A 23,926-nucleotide genomic window follows, 5' to 3' on the forward strand; every position below is an offset into this window, starting at 1 on the left:
TGTTCATTGGTATAGGAGGAGTTGCATAAAAGAGATGGGTACCTACCCCTCAATATTATAGAAAGAATGGCAGTGTCTATGTTTTGCTATTGGAAGCCCTAAATATGTCTGATCAAAAAGTAAAATAGGCGGTGCACAATGGCACTATCTAACAGAGATTCTTGGAAAGTCTTATTAAATTTTATTCAGTGGTATAAGAGCAGTTGTGGATAAGAGATGTCTACCCCTAAGCATAATGGACAGACAGCTAGATGGATGGAAGGACTGAGACCCACATCACTATACACCCCCTGATTTTCAAATGGGGCGTATAATGAAAAAAGTAAGGTCAAGGTCTTACATTTTGGACACGGTAGAATAGTTATCTTGAATAATTTCTTTAAAACTAAGCAAAAAATGCAAAACAAGAGGCCCATGGGCCATACCACTCACCTGAGTCACTTTGGCCTTGCTGTTCTGCATTAAAAAAATTTCCCCAATAAACATGTATTTACTGTGAAAAATTTTGATTGGCTTTTTGTGGCCCACCCTTTACACAGAGGCTGTAATTTGAACAAGTATGAATCATCTACACTACCAGAAGATGCTTCCACATTCATGACTCCACCCTATTTTGCCTTTCCTTGACTCAATCCTATTTTTGCCTTTCCTTGATTATTTCCCCTTGAAAGAGGGCTTGGCCCTTCATTTTAACAATTTAGAATCCCCATTACCCATGAATGCTTTGTACCAACTTTGGTTAAAATTGGTTCAATGTTTCTTGAGAAGAAGTTAAAAATGTGAAAAGTTTACAGACAGATGGACAGATTGACAGTCAGATGCAGACAACAACTGATCAGAAAAGCTCACTTGAGCTTTCAGCTCAGGTGAGCTAATAATATAGTAAGGTCAAAGTAAAAAAAAAATAATAACATAGTTGAATGATTCTCGCCAATATGCATAAGCTAAATGTAAAATATAATATAATGTCAAGGTCATAAGGGAGGTCATGGTAAAATAAAAATATGCAGTTGAATATCTCTCACAAATATATATCAGCATATGAAGTATGAAAATATTTTGAATAAGTTTCTTTGAAACACAAATAAAAAAGTTCAGGATAAATCTCTGGCATGATGACTACTGCATTTAACATACCAAACCTTTCCTTTCCTTTTCACACATTTTGTGTTTTAAATAAAAAGTAAGACTAATTATAAATATCACTTTTTAATAAAAATTTCATACAACAATTCACTGACAGAAGAGAATGCAAAATGCTTGAACCTTCTACACTACTGGCACCCCCTCTTCTAAAGAAATTCTTAGGGTGGAAATAATATGAACTTGTCCTAAAGTCATAACCAACCTTTCTTAGTAAGTGCTTTAGACCTCTATTAATGCTTTCTCTACTGAACATTGCATATACTGGTCACTTGAGGTGACCTAGTTGTTATTTTTCTAGGACAAAGAGTTGTACCTTCTCATTGAGACTAGCTATACTCTAGGGAGGCTAAAAATTACAAAGTAAGGCCTAATTAAAGTCTGTAGTACTCTAAGATACAAATCATTGTTGAAGTTCCAGTAGTTCAATGAATAAATCCCTCCATCAGAGTGAACATAAAACTGTTCCCTGCTGACAGGAAATATTAGCAATAAATTCTTCCCCCTTGTCAGAAAATTCATACGTCAGGAAATTTTGTTTATTTAAAATCAAAATTTTCTTTGGTGGAAAATCACTCATGGATAAACAGTAAACAATACCCCAGAAAGCTGTGAGGTCTCTCCATAAATAATATCTACTATTTCAATGTAACAACAAGTCAACAATGTAACTACAGGGCAACAATCTAATGCAGACTCTGGCATATTGAAGTAATTTAATCATGCTCAGTATTTCATAGGTGCTTACGTATATAAATGATATGTCTTATAGATCTCTTTAACACATTTTGACAATTTACCACCTGTGTCACCTGGTTATGTCTTTGACACCCAGGTGTTTGTTCGTTAAGAAGTCAGCTTGTGGGAGAACAGACAGAGCCTTATACACATCTGCTACCCCAATGCCATCAGGATACCTGCAAAAACATTTTAAATTTTGATAAGATTCAGAAGTTTAAACTATGTTAAATAATTCTCCAAATTACAATAAAGTTGCTCATAACTATAAAGATATTGCAATTCAAACTGGTCTGGCCAAAGAACCTCAAATATACATATAAGCTCAACAATAATTCTGTTTTTAAAAATTCAAGCTTAGAAATTCACTAAAAGGTAACATTCTACGAGACAATTATTTTCTCTATTATGCCAACAACTATAGAGTTCCTTGTATGATTAACAGGGGCACACTATCAATGAATGCTGGAGAGTTACCTCTCTTGAATTACATACCTGCCCATATTAACCTTGAAAGCAAATGCCTCAGTAATAATGTCCTCAACAAAGCACAACATTGCCTGCATTGTAAAATTGAGATAAACATTAGTCATAACTCTGATAAATCAAGCAATTTATACTGTAAGATTTATACTGTTAAACAAATTTTAACATTTACAAAATACAAACACACCAAACTAAACATTTTAAGACAATCATCTTTAAATGACCATAATACTGTAATCTGTATTCTGTACCTTATAAACAACATCCTCTGATACTGAACCATAAACATCATCCAGTACAGGAGAAGGTTCAAATTTAACTCCAATCTACAATATATCATAGAACAATCAACAAATATATCTCAGAACAATCTTCAACTATACCATGACCAATCTGCAATGTATCACAGAGCAATCTATCAATCTATCACAGAAAAATTTATCAATATATCACAGAACAATCTACAAATATACCACAACCAATCTACAATATATCACAGAGCAATCTACAAATATATCACAAAACAATCTATCAATATATCATAAAACAATCTACAATATGTCACAGAACAATCTACAATATATCACAGAACAATCTACAATATATCACAGAACAATCTATCAATATATCATAGAACAATCTTCAAATATATCACAGAACACTCTATCAATATATCACATAACTATCAACAAATATATCACAGAACAATCTATCACAGAACAATCTACAATATATCACAGAAAAAATCTGTCAACACATCACAGAAAAATATATCAATATATCACAGAACAATCTACAATATATCACAGAACAATCTACAAATATATTACAGAACAATATATCACAGAATAATCTACAAGTATATCACAGAACAATCTATCAATATATCATAAAACAATCTACAATATGTCACAGAACAATCTACAATATATCACAGAACAATCTACAATATATCACAGAACAATCTATCAATATATCACAGAACAAATCTTCAAATATACTGCAGAACAATCTACATATATATATATATATATATATCAAAACAAGCTGCCAATACATCACATAACATAATAATATAATATCATATAACAACATGAAAAACTTCATGTAAGTCTTTGACTAAGGCAGATTTTAGAGATTGTTCATATTATTGGTATTTAAAAATAACAGTAAATGAACAGTTCAAAACAGAACAAAATTTGAAATCAGTTCAACAATCAAAATTCCTAGAAGTTCCAAGCCAGAAAGTGAGTTACCTTTTGAGTCAGATCCTGAACAAAGCGAGCATTTGCAGAAGCTGGTAGAATGACTGGATCCTGGGGCTCAAAAGTCTCCTCCTGAGGCTCCTCTTTAATCTTTGGTTTGGGGGGCTCTAAAGTCAACAATTCAAGGATAATTGTAAAAACAAGAGGCCCATTGGCCACAACACTCACCTGAGTAACTTTGGCCTTGCTTTTTTTCACATGATTCTCCCCCTCCCCCCCTTTGTAGTACTGATTTGGCCCCACCCTACCCCCATGGGTCATGATTAGAACATTTAGAATCTACACTACCCCAGGATGCTTCCACTTAAGTTTCAGCTTTTCTGGCCCAGTGGTTCTTGAAAAGAAAGTTTTTACTACATATTTCAATGTAAAATTTGGATTCCCTATTGTGGCCCCGCCCTACCCCGGGGGTCATGATTTGAACAATTTAGAATCTACACTACCCAAGGATGCTTCCACAAAAGTTTCAGCTTTTCTGGCCCAGTGGTTCTTGAGAAGAAGGTTTTTAAAGATTTTTACTACATATTTCAATGTAAAACTTGGATTCCCTATAGTGGCCCCATCCTACCCCCGGGGGTCATGATTTGAACAATTTAGAATCTACACTACCCAAGGATGCTTTCACGTAAGTTTCAGCTTTTCTGGTCCAGTGGTTCTTGAGAAGAAGATTTTTGAATGACCCCACCCAATTTTTGTCTTTTCTTGATTATCTCCCCTTTGAAGAGGGCTTGGCCATTTATTTTAATAATTTAAACTCCCCTTCATCCAAGGATGCTTTGTACCAAGTTCGGTTAAAATTGGCCCTGTGGTTCTTGAGAAGAAGTTGAAAATGAGAAAAGTTTACAGACGGATGAACGGACAGACTGACGGACAACGGGTGATCAGAAAAGTTCACTTGAGCTTTCAGCTCAGGTGAGCTAAAAATTGTATTTTTAGCTATATTTTAAATTTCTATAATGTAAATCTTAGTGTTCATGCATATTATTCTTTCTTTTTTTTAACTTAGATATTTTTTCTAGGATTTCATAAATATTTTAATTAACTTTTTCTTAATATTTAGTGCCTCTTATTATACTGGCACCTCCCAATTCTGTTTTTACAATACATACTACATGTATCTGGTTACCCATACAAAGGATATATAAGAGATACCTGCATCTCTACACATACCATTTGACACTATATCCACCTCATCCTCTGACAAACTCTCTGTTCTCAGTTTACTATTAATCTGTTCCACTTCCACAATCATGTCACAATTGTCTGTTGCTGAGCTAAATCTCTCTCCCAACCTCACCTCCTTCATGGAAAACTCCACTCCTGTTGGATGCAGTGTCTTCTCTATAGAAATGTTTAATTAAATATCATTACATGTATACAATCCATAAATTTAAACTGTAAATCGTGTTTTATTCACGAGAACTTTATTTTCCAGTAATTATGCGAGACTGTCTCCTAACAAAATTTCCCTACTCGCCTTTATTTTTATTTGTAAAGATTATATAGGACAATAATTGGCTTTTGTGGAAAATTTTTTGTCACTTACACATGTAAATGCCACATACCCATCTTGCTAAAATAAGGTGTTGTGAATATTTGATAATTTACAGTTCCTGTATATAAAAACTTAATAAAAGGTAGGTATCCAATACATTAATAGCATAAGATATTTTCCTAACAAAGAGTCAAATCAAGGAAACTGTGTACAGTAAAACACACTTATAGCAAACACACTTATAGTGAACTGACCCTTACAGTGAAGATTTTTTATTCCCTGTGGTTTTAAAACATATTGTGAACTTACATGTACCAGATAAGTATGTCCCTGGCACTTCATTATAAGTGTGATTTACTTTATATACAGGTATTCCAAAGTAACAGATAAAGATATACACTTGTAACCTAATTAATTTAACAAAGAAGTCTATTGACAATATATCGTTTTCTTAAAATAAAAAATAAAAAATTTGAAAAAAATTAGATATAAAAGAGGTCCATGACAATTTTCTTTATAATTTGATGTATTGCATAGGTCACCATGCAATTTTTTCTTACTCATTTTATTTAAAGCATTATTTCAGTTGCATACATACTGAAAATAGCAAGTATCCCTCTACTATTCATTGAATAACTTAATTCTATTTCTAAACAAGTTACATGTATATGCAGTTTTTCTACGTAAATATGAAAAATATTGTACAAGTTTAGTTTGAACCACATGACATGAAGTATTTATTAAATCCACTTACCCATGTAATGTGGGCTATAAGCATGCAGACGACACCAGCAGACAATCTTCTTCACAGACCACAACTGGTTCCCTTTAAACTGGTCTCCATCCAATAATTTCTTTAAATATTTTTGACATGCCACTGCTCTCTGCCACTAAAAATACATGAAACAGCAAAATGACATGTATGTTCCAAAGTTTCTTCAAATTATCTATAAAAGTGCTAAAATAATGGTGACTTTATTGGTTTGACTTCAAAGTCAGACATATCCTACTAAGACCCTTTGCAAGGGCATTCGGCAGATGGCCAAGCTTGTGCTCTGTGTTTTCTGAAGTAAAATACACTTTAAATTTCCTTATGAATTGATGAGAATTCGTGAAATTCAGAGGTTGAAGAAATTTGTTTCCTTCTTTGTGCTTTTCCATAAAACCAGTTCTAATTTTGAAACAGTTGCTTGATTAAGAAGGACCACAAAAGACACTTTATTTGAAGTCTTACATACAATCAAGTAGCATAGAATATCCAACTAAAGAGTGTTGATTAAAATTGAGACTTGAAATGGAAGAGATTAATTATTAATCAGTACACTGATGGATAAAAAAACAAGAGGCCCAAGGGCCTTAACGGTCACCTGAGTATAATACAACAATTTAGAAGTTAAATACACTGACAGATGAAGCTTTTTTGCCCTAAAGCAAGAGAAGTTGGAAGATCAGGATCAACGAAATAATTAGTCCAGTATTCAGTATCAACTCATAAACTAAGTTCTAATCTGTGCTCCACTTAACACTATCACCATGCAGACTAAATTAACAAACTATTAGTGCTTCTGTACTATTTTTAAACCTATATTAAGACCTCTAGCATTGACCTCTTTTATGGTCTTTGAAGAACTTTTAATAAGATAAGTTATTTTTGTCTCATTTTTATTTATCTATTACTTACAGGTCTACCTGATTATTAAAACTAAGAAAATACTTTTTGAATTATATGATAAACATTCTTGCATAATTATCTTATTCTATTTACCTTTCAAATACATTATTTACAGTGATTAATTATCAAAAGTGAATGGAAAAGGGGAATAACTTCTCTCAGTAGAATACAAATTAATAGAGCCCTGCCCAGGACTAGAATGCTTAGACAAATGGTCCAGATGTTCAAAAATCTGGTAGAAATACGCTTACTTATATCATTTAAACTTTTACTCAGTTTTCTTCCGATATGCCCAGAAGCAGAGAAGAATTTCACAGGTACAATGCATTTTCACTACAGATTCAACAAAGCCTTACCCTAACACCAGAACCCAAGACCAAGGGTCAAGAAATTTACAAATTTGGAAGAGTTACCCTCATCATCAGAACTATGGACTTCAAAGAATTAACACTTTTCCACTATATTATCAAAAGCCCCCCTCCCCCCCCTCGTTATGCCAGAATCCCTGACCCTAGGACCACAAGATTTAAAAATTCTGTTCGAAGCTCCCATTTTCATCATAGCTAAGCAATTTATCTATCAGCTCAACGCTAAGGAGCAGACAGGATTAATTAATGATTAATTAATAGAATTAATGCTTTTTCACTATATAATCAATAGAGCCCCCCCCCCCCCTTCCTCAAGAGCCCCAAAAACTGAAGCCACATATTTAAAAATTTTGGAAGAGGCATCCTTGCCTATCATAATCATGCACTTAGTTTGTTTAAATAATCTCCAGTAGCAGAGAAGATTTTCTAAGAATCAATGCATTTTCACTATATAATCAATAAAGCCTTGTCCTAACACCAGAATCCCTGATCCTGGGGCCATGAAATTCACAATTTTGGAAAAGGCATCCTTATGCATCAAAACCATGCACTTAGTTTGTTTAAATAATCTCCAGTAGCAGAGAAGAAGATTTTCAAAGAATCAAAACATTTTCACTATATAATCAAAAGAGCCCCGCCCTAACACCAGAACCCCGGACCCTCGAGCCATAAAATTCAAAATTTTTGAAAAGGCACTTTTGCTCATCATAACTATGTACTTAGTTACTTTATTTAATACCCAGGGGCAGAGAAGAAGATTTTCAAAGAATTTATGCTTTTTCACTATATAATCTATAGAGCCCCGCCCTAACACCAGAACCCCTGACCCTGGGGCCATGAATTTTACACTTTTGGAAGAGGCTCTCTTGCTCTTCATAACTTTGTACTTAGTTACTTTATTTAATACCCAGGAGCAGAGAAGAAGATTTTCAAAGAAATAATGCACTTTCACTATATGATCTATATAGCCCCACCCTGGGGTCAGAACCCCTGACCCAGGGGCCATGAATTTCACAATTTCTGAAGAGGACTTCTTGCTCATCATAACTATGTACTTAGTTACTTTATTTAATACCCAGGAGCACAGAAGAAGATTTTCAAAGAATTAATGCATTTTCACTATATAATCAATAGAGCCCTGCCCTAACACCAGAACCCCTGACCCTGGGGTCATGAATTTCACAATTTTGGAAGAGGCACTCTTGCTCTTCATAACTATTACTAAGTTACTTTATTTAATACCCAGGAGCAGAGAAGAAGATTTTCAAAGAAACAATACACTTTCACTATATGATCTATATAGCCCCACCTGGGGCCAGAACCCCTGACCCTGGGGCCATGAATTTCACAATTTTGGTAGAGGGCTTCATGCTTGTTACAACGATGCCAACAGTTTGACTGCTTGATGTCCTGGAGTAAAGAAGAAGATTTTTAAAGATTGCATTATTTTTGGTGGTTTTAGCCCCACCCCTCAGGCCCCAGGGGGGGCAGGGACCATGAAATTCACAATTTTTGTTCCCCTTCACCCATAGATGCTATATGCCAAATTTGGTTGAAATTGGTTAAGGGGTTTCAGAGAAGAAGCTAAAAATGTTCAAATGTTAACACACGACGCACGACGACGGACGAGAACGGATAGCAATAGGTCACCTGAGTCACTCAGGTGACCTAAAAACTAAAGAAATAGCAATGCAGTTGAACATCAGTATCTCAAACACTGATATCTCGAATACCATAGGTATGTCAAAGTGATTTGGAAGTCCCAACTGCTTATTCCGTAAGTATTTTACCCTGGATATCTCGAATCCTCAGATATCTCTCAGTATTTTCTCGGTGCCATTGAGTTTGAGATTTCAAGGTTTGACTGTACATAAACGCTTCCAATATACTGACCTCTGATGCCCTCCTTTTGCCTACATTCCATTCCAACCACTGTTCCAATGTTTTTGCACAATATGGATGCTGATGAATATCTACAATATCAGAAAGTTTGAAAATAAAACAAACTGTACAGAACTAATAGTTACCTTCCACCCACCAGCAAATATTTATCAAACAACAGAGAAGCCTCATTCTTCCATATAGGTAGACTGACCTACCAATGGCTTATGCAGATAAATTTTTGTTGAACAAATCATGGTTAACAACTTTGGAATTATGTAAATCCAAGATTTTGCTATCTGATGAAACATAAATTCATTTAAATCAGTGTTTATTCCAAAATAAATGCAATAACACAATATAAAAGTTACATTACTAATCATTCAATCAGAGACAAACATAAAACACAGCTTACTGGCAGAAGGGGAGACAATTGGGTGTCTCTTTATGGCTGCCCTGACCAATGATTGAACATCTGGGTAATTTTCAATACTACAGAGGAAAAGAATACAGAAATCTAAATTTAAGCATCTAAAATTTAAAATACTGTGTAACAGGTAATTTGTGGTTTTCCAATTTTTGCAAAATGCTGCAGTTATGTCATCAAAATTGCCAAAAGTAGATTCACAAAATATTCAAATTGTAAATCTATGGGTTTTTTTTTTAAACTTGGAATGAAATTGCAAATGTAGAAGTTATAATGCTACCTATGGAGAATCAAATCACAAAAAATATGGGCTGCAGAAATTACCCATTTCAGAATTGTTTAGTGAATGTACTGTTCTTAGCAACATTACATTTTACAAAAGTACAATGTAAATGTATTCTGATAGAATATATATATATATTATAAAGAGTAAACAGCTCATGGGGAAAATAATCCTTGAAATATACAAACCAAAGTGGATCAATATCTTTCACTGGTAATGGGTCATCTTGAAGGAGTTTCTTAGAGAAACTTAGTAATTTTTCCTCCGGTGTTTTTTTCTTCCACTTGTGAATTCTTTTCTCCTGTGAATCTGCCATCTTTATGGGCAATCCGAGCTTCCTATCCATGTATGACAACCTGGCTGCCTCCTTTAATTTCTCCTCTTTTTCTACTGCTTGTTTCTTGAGACTTTCTATAAGTGCTGCATTGGAGGGGATCTCAGCTTTTTTGGGAGCTGGCTTGTTGACTTTTGACACTTCCGGAGATTTGTTTACAGCCTCAGAATCTGATACAGGAAGCTGCAGCAACAGAGTCTGCATCCCAATCTTAGCAATCACTGTCTTTACTTGTTCTTTACCTCCTGAAACCTGTCCTGTAGGTAAATCACTGGTCTTTGAAACCTGTTTGGTAAAATTCACTGTTGCATTAGTTAAGTTTGTGGATGGTGACATTCTAGCAGCTGTGGTTTTCACACTTGATGTGAGCATCACCTTTTCACTTTTCTGTGTAGAAAGACTACCACTGATTGTTTTGGAAGGAAGTTGAATTCCAGGCACTTTTTTGGTGTCTTCGTTAATAAGAATAACAGAATGCATAGTTTTTGGGGTCACTGAAATTGGGATAGCTTGTGGTGGCACATTAACTGGAGTCTGTATTAGCTTAATCCCTTGGGTTCCAGAAGTTGAAGCATCTCCACTGTTTTTAACTATGGTTTGTTTTATCCCTACCCCTGAGGTGGGGGTATCTTTAGGAGACCCTCCAGTCACTGGCACTAGGACATTATGCGTGGTGCTCTGACTGGTCAGTACCTGAGTAGAAGGTGTGTTTGATCCTGTCACCAATGAGACTTGTTTGACAGCATTTCGATGAGCAGCTGCTATGTCACCTCTTAATAAGGAAGCTAACTGACATGTCTTGCTAGGAATTTTGTTCTCAACATTGCAGTCGGTTTTTTGGATGAGTGCTAATGTTTCCACTTTTTTGCTAACTTTGCTCTTACCAGCAGGTTGCACTGACTTTAACCCTTGACTGGTCACTTTTAGCTGGTTCTGGGAAATCTGTCCCTGTAAATGAAGTTGTAACTGACTTGGTTGAGGCACTTCTTTTCCGTTTTTATCCAGTACTTTAGTAGTAGATTGTCCAACAGTAAGCAAAGGTCTCGCAGGATTGACCTCAGTTTTTATCAGGAGGACTGGACTTGGAGCACCAGGTAAAGGAGATAAATTGCTTTTTGATACAGGTATGGTGGACCTGATTAACAACTGAGAATTTTGCACTGCAGGTTTTTGAAACACAGGTTTTCCTCCTGTAGATTGTTGGTTTTGACCAACTGGCTTCACTGTTACAGAGGAAGCTTGAGTCTTTGATGGACTAGAGGAAACAGTACTTGTGGGAGTGTTTACCACAGCTATTGTGCTGTGTGTATGAACTAGTGTCTGTGGAGTGCCTTTGGTGGGGGTTGTTTGAGGACTTGGAATCGTTCCTTTAGCTGTCTGGTTATTCACTGGCTGACCTGGTGTACCAGGAACACTTTTTAAGAGATGATGAGGCACAAGGAATATATTTCCCTGATTGTCTTTGCACCTTATGTACAGAGTCTGTGCTGGGCTTGTTGTCCCTGGGGTAGCAGATGAAAGAGTTGCTTGACTGGAAGGCACTGAAATTTGATTGGCTAAGGGTGGGCGAATTCCTGGTGAACTGACACCAGTACTAGAATTTTGTAGAGATTTTACGGACTGCGAATTTGCTTTTCCTGCGTTGGCAGACTTCACATTACTTGTATTGCTTATCTGTGCTCCTTTAGGGACTTGAACTATGTGTGTCAACTGAACATTTCCCGTGGATACTGAAGTCTTTGTTACACTTGGTGGTGTACTTTGGAGAAGCATTTTCTGTAATTCTGAGGAGTTCTTGGAGCCAGGACCATCTGTGTCACTTGTAGAGCTGTGAACAGACTGTTGTTTTAAACCATTAATGGGACCTCTACCCTGACCTCCCTCAACAGTGCCAGATTTGTTCATGCTATGAGAAGTCAAGGATCCAAGAGTTCCCAAAGTCAAAGTCATATTTGTTTGCTTGCTGCTTGGAGAAAATGGAGAAATATTTTTTGATTTGCTGAGATTTTTATTGGGTGTTTTTGATTCAGTTGATGTCGGTGAAATTGGTTCTTGTTTAAATTCTTTCTTGACGGGGGATATATGTTCCTTGACTGTTACATTTGACTCCTTCCCCACCAAAGTTGATGAAGAACCATTACAAGTGACTCTATTTGAAGATTTGATATCTATCTCCTTTTCCAGCTCAACATCTATCACCTGAAATAAGAAAAAGAGTTAATATTTAAATTTATAAAATCATTACCATATATTTTTTTGCATTTAATGGCCACAAATATATTTTTGCATTTTTCATATGACTAGGTCTTAAGAGAAAAGACTTCTGCAAGTACAAATTTATTTATGTATTTCATTTAAATTCCATTTAATTACCGTTTCAGATCCAAGAGTCTGCAGACCAGTGTAAGTTCTGTCAAGCTGAAGATAAACAATCAGAAAAATATCAAAACCTGAAATCTGCTGTCATTTTAGTTTTCTGATTTTGTTCTGAAGAGTAAACGAAAATTATATATATTAATAAACTTCAATCTCCATAGATGTTCAACTCACTGAAGGAATATGTCAGGAATGAATGTCTTTCCCTTCAACATTGCTGAATTTCTAAAATTTTTCTTGCATAAATCAACCTTTACACTTGACTTGCATGGATATCAACTGTATCTACATGTACCTTATTACCGATTCAATGCTTGATAGATATACCACTTAAAATTTATCAAAAAATTTGTTTTTATTAAAAACTTCAAACTTACATACCCCAGCTCTCCTCTTAGATCCATAGCAGACATACCAATGTAAAAGAATATAAATACAAGTACAAAGTCTGAGTACTTTCATTTTAGGAAGATCTGACCTTGGGACAGCCAGTCAAGGATAGGAGAACAGACTAAATAGCTGCTTTTTTATCAGAATACTTAAGAGTAAAACTCCTAGCATACAGATTTAAAACTTGTACGAAATCGGTCTGTATTTAGCAAAACAGACTGATAGGAGGGCAGACTAAATAGCTGCTTCTCATCACACTACTTACGAGTAAAACTCCTGGCATATGTATACAAGAGGCCCAAGGGCCTTAACGGTCACCTGAGTATAAAACAACAATCCATAGAAGATCCTACCCCTGGGGATCCATCTTCGCTAGCCAAGGGTTTCTGATACGCTACTCTCCTCATAAGCCCTTGGCATACGGTGTTAAAAAAGTTGGGATTTTTTTTCTCAAGTTGTGATTGGAGTTGATCGACATCGTTCGACCAATCAGCAATTGTTTTTTGAAAATGACGATATTTGCGTTCGGGATATATCTTGACTCTTTAATATCGGTAATGTAAAACGCAAGTAAACAATGATCCGTAAGATAACATGCCATTCTATGAATAGCAATATGGTGTCATCCAATTTCTAAAGCAACGTGCAAAATATGTGATTAAGAATCTATACTGTTTAGATTTGCATTTTTACATGTTTAAATAACAAATTAACATAACTCAATACCTTCTTGTTAATTATCTTTAAAAACAATTTTTTTTTAAAAATACGCTTTTTATTTTTGTCGATGACGCAATCTGTGCGTACCTGGTAAGAATCATGATCACGTGACAAAACAATCCCGTTTTTTTTTCAGCACCGTATGCCAAGGGTTTATGAGGAGAGTAGCGTACCAGAAACCCTTGGCTAGCGAAGATGCTGGGGATCATGGTTTTAACAAACTTGAATCTACACTACCTGAAGATGTTTCCACATTTCATCTTTCTTGGCCCAGTGGTTCTGGAGAAGAAGATTTTTCCAATCTATTCCCATGTAAAACTTTGATCATCCATTGTGGCCCTGCCCTACCCATGGGGGTCATGATTTGAACAAACTTGAATCTACACTACCTGAGGATGTTTCCAGATAAGTTTCATTTTTCTTGGCCCAGTGGTTCTGGAGAACAAAAGTTTTAAAGATTTTTTCTATGTATTTCTATGTAAAACTTTGATCATATCAAAATGACTAATCATCGCTTTGCAGTTCTTGAGAAGAAATTTTCCTATATATTCCTATGTAAGACTTTGATCCTCCACTGTGGCCCCGCCCTACCCCTGGGGGTCAGGATTTGAACAAATTTGAATCTACACTACCTGAGGATGCTTCCATATAAATATGACCAATCAGGGCTTAGCTGTTCCTGAGAAGAAGATTTATAAAGATTTTTCCTACATATCTCTTTGTAAAACTTTGATCGTCCATTGTGGCCCCACCCTACCCCTGGGGGTCATGATTTGAACAAACTTATGTCTACACTACCTGATGATGTTTCCATATAAGTTTCATCTTACCTGGTCCAGTGGTTCTTGAGAAGAAGATTTTTAAAAGAAACCATTAATTTTTCACTAATTCTTAATTATCTCCCCTTGGAAGAAGGCGTAGCCCTTCATTTGAACAAACTTAAATCATCTTTACCCAAGGATAGTTTGTGGCAAGTTTGGTGGAAATTGGCCCAGTGGTTCTTGAGAAGAAGTCGAAAATGTGAAAAGTTTACTCACGACACACACCTGCACGCCCGCACGACGAGGGAAGAAAACAGATAGCAATAGGTCACCTGAGTGACTCAGGTGACCAAATAAAACTGGTATGAAATTGGTCTGTGTTTACCTTTAACTGGTGAATGACATCTACTTTCTTATTCCTTGAATCCTTAAAGTACAGCTGCACTCGAACAGGGAATTCTCCCCAGCCCCGTCGTGTCAGATGGAATGGTGGTTGTCTGAAAAAAAATATTCTTATTGAAAGGCATATATTTATAACATAACTTGCTGGGTGTGAAGAAGACATAAATTCAATTTTGTAACAATCTCAAAATACGTTAACTAAAACAGGGCCTCTGCTTTGCAAAAAAACATTCTTACAACTTTCTTCATCCCAATGTTGTATCCTCATGACACATTTCTGATATAACATTGATATAATGATTATATGTATATTTTTACTTGCAGATGTCAAGGATGAAAAAAATAGAAAGAAAATGTTGGATGTAGAGTTTGAAATAAAGTATTTAAGATAATTTAATGGTTAAATCCAATCTTTAATACACTGTTTTAATAGCTCACAAACAGCTACATTGAAAGTGGAATTTCCTTGTGCATGTATATTGTATGAATAATAAATAACTGCTCATGAGTCAACATCATTATATGCTGCTTATATCTTAAAATTAGTCAACATGATTTACCTTCTAGGCTACATCAACCTTTCAGTATGATGCAAAGACTGACTAGGTTTAAAGATCCTTGGCTTGGCATAGATCAATATGATGTCAACATGGAAATTTATTTGACAGACAAATAGACAGGCTAGACATCTATCCCACTATATGACTTTTCAAAGTACATGACTGTATACATGTACTTGTATAGAAATGACACAAGATCTTTCACTAAGTGGTGCAGTAGTGAGTATATTTGAGTAAACTACACGTAGCAAGCCAGATTCAAGAAGAAAAAAAATGCTTTATTGCAAGAACTCTGATAACTTACGACACTTCAACTAGGTCATTAGGTCTGTAGCTGGGGTGTAAGAAAAACCAGACTTTTTTCACAAAGTGATCGATATTGGGCTCCCCTTTTGGGCCCCTTACATACACCATCCACTTGTGAGTTGATTGATCATTCTCATCTCTTCTGTCCACTGGAATATACCTGCCAAATTCCAAATGCTGCTTAATACACAATAATTGTATTCCTATTTAACTTTAAACTAAAAAGATGGGAAAATCTACATCTACAAAGGGGGAGTTTCGATAAGGCCGCTTATCGGCCCACTTATTTTCATAAAAATAAATTTCCTTTTATTTTTTAAAAATTGGTTTAGAATTCAAGATATATATGTTAATTTTTGGTATTTATATTTCAAGAGTTTATATGAGATGAATTCACGCCGTAGTTGGCACATTCTTAGATGTACCCTCAAATGCTTTAACATTAGGCTAATGGGAAAATATAAGAGGGTGGCATTTATAAATCGATGGTTAGAATATGAAGTGCATGAGGGACACTCACCTAGTTTTCTTCAGTAATTAGATATACTCTGCACACTAATATCTTAAAATATGATGAGTGTCACGTGTGCACTTCATATCCAAAAATTGAAAATTGTCCAAAATTTGCATATCTAAAATTAGAAGCTCCTGGTTACTTGATATGACGCTGTGTAAAAATACAAAGCCAAAAGTAGCATATTTTTTCTAAACCAAAGAGAACTCTCGAAAATATTAACATAAGAAAACATAATCGTATCCTATCTTTATTTCCATACTTATTTCGTCGCCCGCGTATAACTATAACGTCACATATTTAGCTCACCTACACGAAGTTGGGGGAGCTTTTGTAATACCATCGTAATAGGCGTTCCAGGTTATTAAAAGTTTTTTAATCATTTTTTTCATATCATCAGAGTCGCCTGATCTAGTGTGTTTTCTTGTCATCTTCTGTCGTGTTTCAGATGCTGCATTTTCAGTTAAAGAATGTCCAGGTTATGTTCTTAAAGCAGGTTAATGTTTATGGAGCAGTGCAACTATAAGCACTTGTTGAGAAGACGTGCTTCATGATGCATCTTCGGATGCACACTGTCAGACTTGCTTCAGACGCTAGATCTGACTTACATTTTCTTGATGAATGCTCAGGGTATATATTTTGGAGCATGTCTCATTTTCATGTAACTATAATCCCTATCTTGAAGAAATATTTATTCACGCATTCTGTAAGCATTAGCTATAATAGTCCACTATCGGCACACCAAGTATAACCTGGTTTCCATTAAAAATTGAAAAGGCCCTTTTTGAAAAATCATTGAAGCGGGAGAAAATGCAAACTTGATCTATAACTCAAGTTTAGCACATATACCAAAACAAAAATCAGCTCAATATTTTTTTTAGAAAAAACAAAACAAAACAAAAAACGCCGAACCCCCCCCCCCTTTTTTTTTAAATTTGTAATATTCTGTCAAAAATCAATGAAGCAGAATTTCAAACTCAAATTCCAAACTCTGTTTCTCATCAGGATACACTATAAATACCAAAGCCAGCTCAATATCTGCAAGCGTTTAGAGAAAAGTGCGAAAAACCAAGTGAAACAGACTGACAGATGGACAGAGGGACGGACGGACAAACAGGCGGACAGACGATGAGGAAACCTATAGAATCCTCCGGCTTCACCAGTATGGGACTAATAATTACTGTCTTGATAAAATATTTTGACTGGTAGTGATACGCTTGGTATTATTATATACAATGTACATTGCAGACTATGATTCTTTTAAATATACTTTTAAAATATAAATAGCTGCATTTTTTAATCGTATCGAATTCCGAAATCTATTAATTTCAAGAATTTTTTTAAAATTCAATTTAATGATTTTATGGTACATTTTTAATACTATATTTAGCACAATAACTTTAGTTGACAAAAATGTGTTGCAAACAGTGTCCAACACCTGTCAATGACAGTTTAAGATTATCTATCTCTTGTCTATATATCTTTACATTTGCTTTTCTACGTATGGGAAAATGTTATATATTGATCATTAAGACTAAGTATAAACTGTCGATTAATTCATTTTTTGAAAATTCCTGTCTTTATTATTCATTAGGGATGGGTATCGGCAAAAATTTCGTATCGTGATATATCACGATTTTTTCCCAAAAATATCATGATAAATCGTGATATTTTTACACACCATTTTTACTACAATTTCAAATGAATTTCCGTAATATTTCTTTAAAATATGCTATAAAAAATAAATTTACGTTTTAATGTTTTATTTATTTAATATAATGCATGTTTGGATTCTGTTAATTAACTGTTTTCAACATATTTTACAATTCTTGTAATTGTCATTCAATAGTTTGAACAAATACATGAATTTAGATTTATGTATCAAATACTGGTATTTTAGTCTCCGTATCACGATACGTATCACGCAATAAAAAATCGCGATATACCGGTATACCGATAAAACCGCACATCCCTATTATTCATACACGTTTTATATGTTACATTCATCCTCTCTGAAAGAAGAGTTACAATTAAAACACAAGGAAAATCTTGCACCTTAAAACGCATTCAAATAAAATAAATATCATAAATTTTCTGTAAAGAAAAATATTGAAATTGTTTATTTGATGCCTTTATTCACATTTGGAATATTTCATTTATGATTTTGACGTTAAATAAACTCCATTACCCCCTTTAAATATGACCCCTCCAAATATATAGGGAAGAGGGTTATACTTAAATTTTTAATTATCACGTGACCAGAAAATATGCAGTATAAATTTTTTTTCATATTTTTAGGAAGATAACACTTTTATCTACAACATATCACAATTTCATTACATTTCTTGAGGGGCCGAAAAACAGCCTTATCGAAACTCCCCCTTTGTTAAATAAAGTAGGAATTTTCACTTACTTTGACACATTCCCAATCACAATTCTCTTCTTAACTTTGAATCGATCAGATCTATTTGTTATTCCACCAACAGATGGCTCTTCCTTTATCATTTTGTCCTCCTTTTTTGAAAAACCAATAATATTTTAATTTTCTAAATATTTATGTAAACATTTACAACCTAAACTAGATACTGAACTTGACAATGTTTACCATGACAAAACTACATATTCTTTCTCATGTGGGGTTTTTTTTATAACCATGAGAATAGTTATATTAAAACAGAGTAAATTTACTGGATATGTGAAGTGTTTTTATTAGATCAATATTGAATTTGTTCTAAACAAGAGGCCCAAGGGCCTTAACGGTCACCTGAGTACAACAATTTAAAAGTTAAATACACTGATAGATGAAGCTTTGTTGCCCTAAAGCAAGAGAAGTAGGAAGATCAGGATCAACAAAATAATTTGTCTAGTATTCAGTATCAACTCATAAATTAAGTTCTAATCTGTCCCCCTCTTAACACTATCACCATGCAGACTATTAACAAACTATTAGTGCTTCTGTACTATTTTTAACCCCATATTAAGACCTCTAGCATTATTGACCTCTCTTATGGTCTTTGAAGAACTTTTAATAAGATAAGTTATTTTTGTCTCATTTTTATTTATCTATTACTTACAGGTCTACCTGATTATTAAAACTAAGAAAGTACTTTTTGAATTATATGATAAACATTCTTGCATAATTATCTTATTCTATTGACCTTTCAAATACATTATTTACAGTGATTAATTATCAAAGGTGAATGGAAAAGGGGAATAACTTCTCCCAGTAGAATACAAATTAATAGAGCCTTGCCCAGGACCAGAATGCTTAGACAAATGGTCCAGATGTTCAAAAATCTGGTAGAAATACGCTTACTTGTATCATTTAAACTAGAAGCAGAGAAGAATTTCAAAGGTACAATGCATTTTCACTACAGATTCAACAAAGCCTTACCCTAACACCAGAACCCAAGACCAAGGGTCAAGAAATTTACAAATTTGGAAGAGTTACCCTCATCATCATAACTATGGACTTCAAAGAATTAACACTTTTCCACTATATTATCACCCCCCCCCCCCCCTCGTTATGCCAGAACCCCTGACCCTAGAACTACAAGATTTAAAAATTTCTGTTCGAAGCTCCCATTTTCATCATAGCTAAGCAATTTATTTATCAGCTCAACACTAAGGAGCAGACAGGATTAATTAATGATTAATTAATAGAATTAATGCTGTTTCACTATATAATCAATTGCACCCCCCCCCTTCCTCAAGAACCCCAAAAACTGAGGCCACATATTTAAAAATTTTGGAAGAGGCATCCTTGCCTATCATAATCATGCACTTAGTTTGTTTAAATAATACCCAGGAGCAGAGAAGAAGATTTTCAAAGAATTAATGCATTTTCACTATATAATCAATAGAGCCCCGCCCTTACACCAGAACCCCTGACCCTGGGGCCATGAATTTCACAATTTTGGAAGAGGCTCTCTTGCTCATCATAACTATGTACTTAGTTACTTTATTAAATACCCAGGAGCAGAAAAGAAGATTTTCAAAGAATTAATGCATTTTCACTATATAATCAATAGAGCCCCACCCTAACACCAGAACCCCTGACCCTGGGGCCATGAATTTCACAATTTTGGAAGAGGCTCTCTTGCTCTTCATAACTATGTACTTAGTTACTTTATTTAATACCAAGGAGCAGAGAAGAAGATTTTCAAAGAATTAATGCATTTTCACTATATAATCAATAGAGCGCCGCCCTAACATGAGAACCCTTGACCCTGGGGCCATGAATTTCACAATTTTGGAAGAGGCTCTCTTGCTCATCATAACTGTGTACTTAGTTACTTTATTTAATACCCAGGAGCAGAAAAGAAGATTTTCAAAGAATTAATGCATTTTCACTATACAATCAATAGAGCCCCGCCCTAACACCAGAACCCCTGACCCTGGGGCCATGAATTTCACAATTTTGGAAGAGGCACTCTTGCTCTTCATAACTATGTACTTAGTTACTTTATTTAATACCAAGGAGCAGAGAAGAAGATTTTCAAAGAAATAATGCATTTTCACTATATGATCTATATAGCCCCACCCTGGGGCCAGAACCCCTGACCCTGGAACCATGAATTTCACAATTTTGGAAGAGGCTCTCTTGCTCATCATAACTATGTACTTAGTTCCTTTACTTAATTCCCAGGAGCAGAAAAGAAGATTTTCAAAGAATTAATGCATTTTCACTATATAATCAATAGAGCCCCACCCTAACACCAGAACCCCTGACCCTGGGGCCATGAATTTCACAATTTTGGAAGAGGCACTCTTGCTCTTCATAACTATGTACTTAGTTACTTTATTTAATACCAAGGAGCAGAGAAGAAGATTTTCAAAGAAATAATGCATTTTCACTATATGATCTATATAGCCCCACCCTGGGGCCAGAACCCCTGACCCTGGAGCCATGAATTTCACAATTTTGGAAGAGGCTCTCTTGCTCATCATAACTATGTACTTAGTTCCTTTACTTAATTCCCAGGAGCAGAAAAGAAGATTTTCAAAGAATTAATGCATTTTCACTATATAATCAATAGAGCCCCGCCCTTACACCAGAACCCCTGACCCTGGGGCCATGAATTTCACAATTTTGGAAGAGGCACTCTTGCTCTTCATAACTATGTACTTAGTTACTTTATTTAATACTCAGGAGTAGAGAAGAAGATTTTCAAAGAAATAATGCACTTTCACTATATGATCTATATAGCCCCACCTGGGGCCAGAACCCCTGACCCTGGAACCATGAATTTCACAATTTTGGTAGAGGGCTCAATGCTTATTAGAATGATGCCAACAGTTTGACTGCTTGATGTTCTGGAGTAAAGAAGAAGATTTTTAAAGATTGCATTATTTTTGGTGGTTTTAGCCCCATCCCTCAGGCCCCAGGGGGGCAGGGACCATGAAATTCACAATTCTTGTTCCCCTTCACCCATAGATGCTATATGCCAAATTTGGTTGAAATTGGTTGAGCGGTTTCAGAGAAGAAGCTAAAAATGTTCAAATGTTAACACACGACGCACGACGACGGACGAGAACGGATAGCAATAGGTCTGACTCAGGTGACCTAAAAATCAGTAAAAGCTCATTTTCATGATACCTAGTTACTTTCATACTTTTTTCATGACAGAAGGACAAATACTGATAAATTGAACATATTCTCACTTGATAATTGTAATGCTACATAATACAACAGGCAGTCGATGTACCTCTTTCACGTCCTGTGGTTCCTGCTTCATAATCAGTCTCTCTGCTGAGTCTCCCTCTATTTTTGGTTCCATTTTGACCTTGACATTAAGTGGTCGCTTTCCGAGGGTATCCTTGACTGTTGGGTGTATGGGTGCAGTCTGCTGAGGATCACCCTGTTATAAACAATTACATGTAAGTAGAATAAGGTTCAGTTTATCAATGTTAAACATAACAAACACAAGGTAATGCAAGTAAATTCAACGTCACTTTCTGTCTGTGATATCTTTTAAAGCCTTTAAAAACTTTCAGAAGACTAAGAAGTCTATCAAATATTACAGATTTTATCCTCAAAACATGCAGTAAAACATTTCTCTTTAAAATTGACCTTCATTCTGATGCAAAATCTAAAAGGTTTTCACTGCTCTCCAAGATTCATTATGTAAATTTCTGATCATGTGTAGATATAGTCAAACTCAAACTCAAAGGGACCGAGAAAAAACTTCGAAATATCTGAGGATTCGAGATATTGAGGGTAAAATACTTCATAAGTGGTTGGGACTTGCAAATCACTTCAACATAATCCTGGTATTCGAGATATACAAAGTTCAACTGTACATTGTTTACCTTGATATATCTCTGCTGACCCGCTGCTCCATAGTAATTAGCTATGATACACGCTCTCAGCCTATCCATCATCATCTGACTATGTCTTAAACTCTACAAGGATAACAAACAGAGAGTAAAGAGACTCTACAAGGATAACAAACAGAAAGTAAGGATATTATAAGGATAACAAACAGAAAATAAAGACACTCTACAAGGATAACAAACAGAAAGTAAAGACACTATACAAGTATATTAAACAAACAGAAAGTAAGGACACTCTACAAGGATAACAAACAGAAAGTAAGGACACTCTACAAGGATAACAAACAGGAAGTAAAGACACTCTACAAAGATAACAAACAGAAAGTAAAGAGACTCTACAAGGATAACAAACAGAGAGTAAAGAGACTCTACAAGGATATCAAACAGAAAGTAAGGACACTCTACAAAGATAACAAACAGAAAGTAAGGACATGTACATGTATGTTTGCAACAATTTTCCTACCAAAACAAAAATGGAAATGTATTGACAGTAAACTAAATACTCATAATATCTACAAAGATTTCAAAACAATTCAAGTTACTAAGATTTTTTTTTTTCTCTTTTTACAACAAATTTCACGGATGACTTCATAAAATGAACTGCAGTATCTAGTTATAAACAATCATGCATTTCAGATATCATTAATGATAACGATGTAAAACACATAAAATAATAAATACAAATAAAAAGCTTTAAAAAAGACTTATCTAAAAAATGTGGGGAAAAAATTGTATCTTGACCTCCACTGAAGGTTCATACCTGTTAAGTTTTAAACAAGCATTTACAAAGTTAAATTTAAGCAATAGCTTACAAAAATGTAATTTTTAACAAAGAAAATTAGTTTATTAAAAAATACGCATTTTTCTTGACTCTAGTACCTGGTCAATGCAGTCCAGCTCTTTTTCTTTGTTCTTGATTTCCTGATGAAATTCTTTTCTCACAATCAGGTCAATTTTCTTCCTTGTCGTTTCCTTGGCTACAGCAAAAGCAAAAAGAAAATATTAAAGGAAGGAACATTTACCTTAAAATTGCAACAAAAATACCACCAATAGATTAAACTGTACTTATTCATGAATTGAAATGGGAAATAATTGTCTGTTTTATGGAGATCTAGGCTTCATCTCTGTGTTATTATCCTAATCAATGGCACCAAAATAAAATATTATTCCTTTCACTATACAAACTACAAACCATCCTCTTCCAGAACTTTCTGTCTCTTTGTCTGAGCCTGGGTTACATCTTCATAATCAGGATCAATGTCTATGTGACCTCTTTTTGTTGCCATTCTAGGGTTACAAATTCTAAAATGTGAAAAAATGTGTTTAGTAGTTCTGGATCATAAAGCATGTATGGTACCTGATGGTGCAATAGCAGAACTAAAGATAATATTTCTTCAAAATAAAGTTATTTTCTGAAATCCTTGAGGCCAATTCTCATGTACAACATTCATAACTACTTGCAATGGATT

At 34.8% G+C, this 23,926-nt stretch overlaps 1 protein-coding gene across 1 annotated transcript; it reads right to left on the minus strand.

Annotated features, from left to right (window-relative positions):
* Nucleotides 1-1,200: 1,200 nt before the first annotated feature.
* Nucleotides 1,201-23,776, minus strand: LOC133191243 (YEATS domain-containing protein 2-like). The gene is made up of 17 exons (XM_061326996.1): nt 23,650-23,776; nt 23,337-23,434; nt 22,434-22,526; nt 21,830-21,982; nt 18,535-18,635; nt 15,606-15,767; nt 14,725-14,836; nt 12,466-12,510; nt 9,947-12,291; nt 9,464-9,540; nt 9,061-9,140; nt 5,882-6,017; nt 4,803-4,973; nt 3,624-3,739; nt 2,619-2,693; nt 2,377-2,441; nt 1,201-2,060 (listed from the first exon to the last, which is right to left on the minus strand). The coding sequence occupies exons 1-17, from the start codon at nt 23,741-23,743 to the stop codon at nt 1,952-1,954; spliced, it is 4,032 nt and encodes a 1,343-aa protein (XP_061182980.1). The 5' UTR covers nt 23,744-23,776; the 3' UTR covers nt 1,201-1,951.
* Between the last annotated feature and the right edge of the window lie 150 nt (nt 23,777-23,926).

This window comes from Saccostrea echinata, unplaced genomic scaffold (assembly GCF_033153115.1).
Source record: "Saccostrea echinata isolate AGI-Se365-2 ecotype Australia unplaced genomic scaffold, CSIRO_AGI_Sech_v1 ptg000023l, whole genome shotgun sequence".
NCBI lineage: Eukaryota > Metazoa > Mollusca > Bivalvia > Ostreida > Ostreidae > Saccostrea > Saccostrea echinata.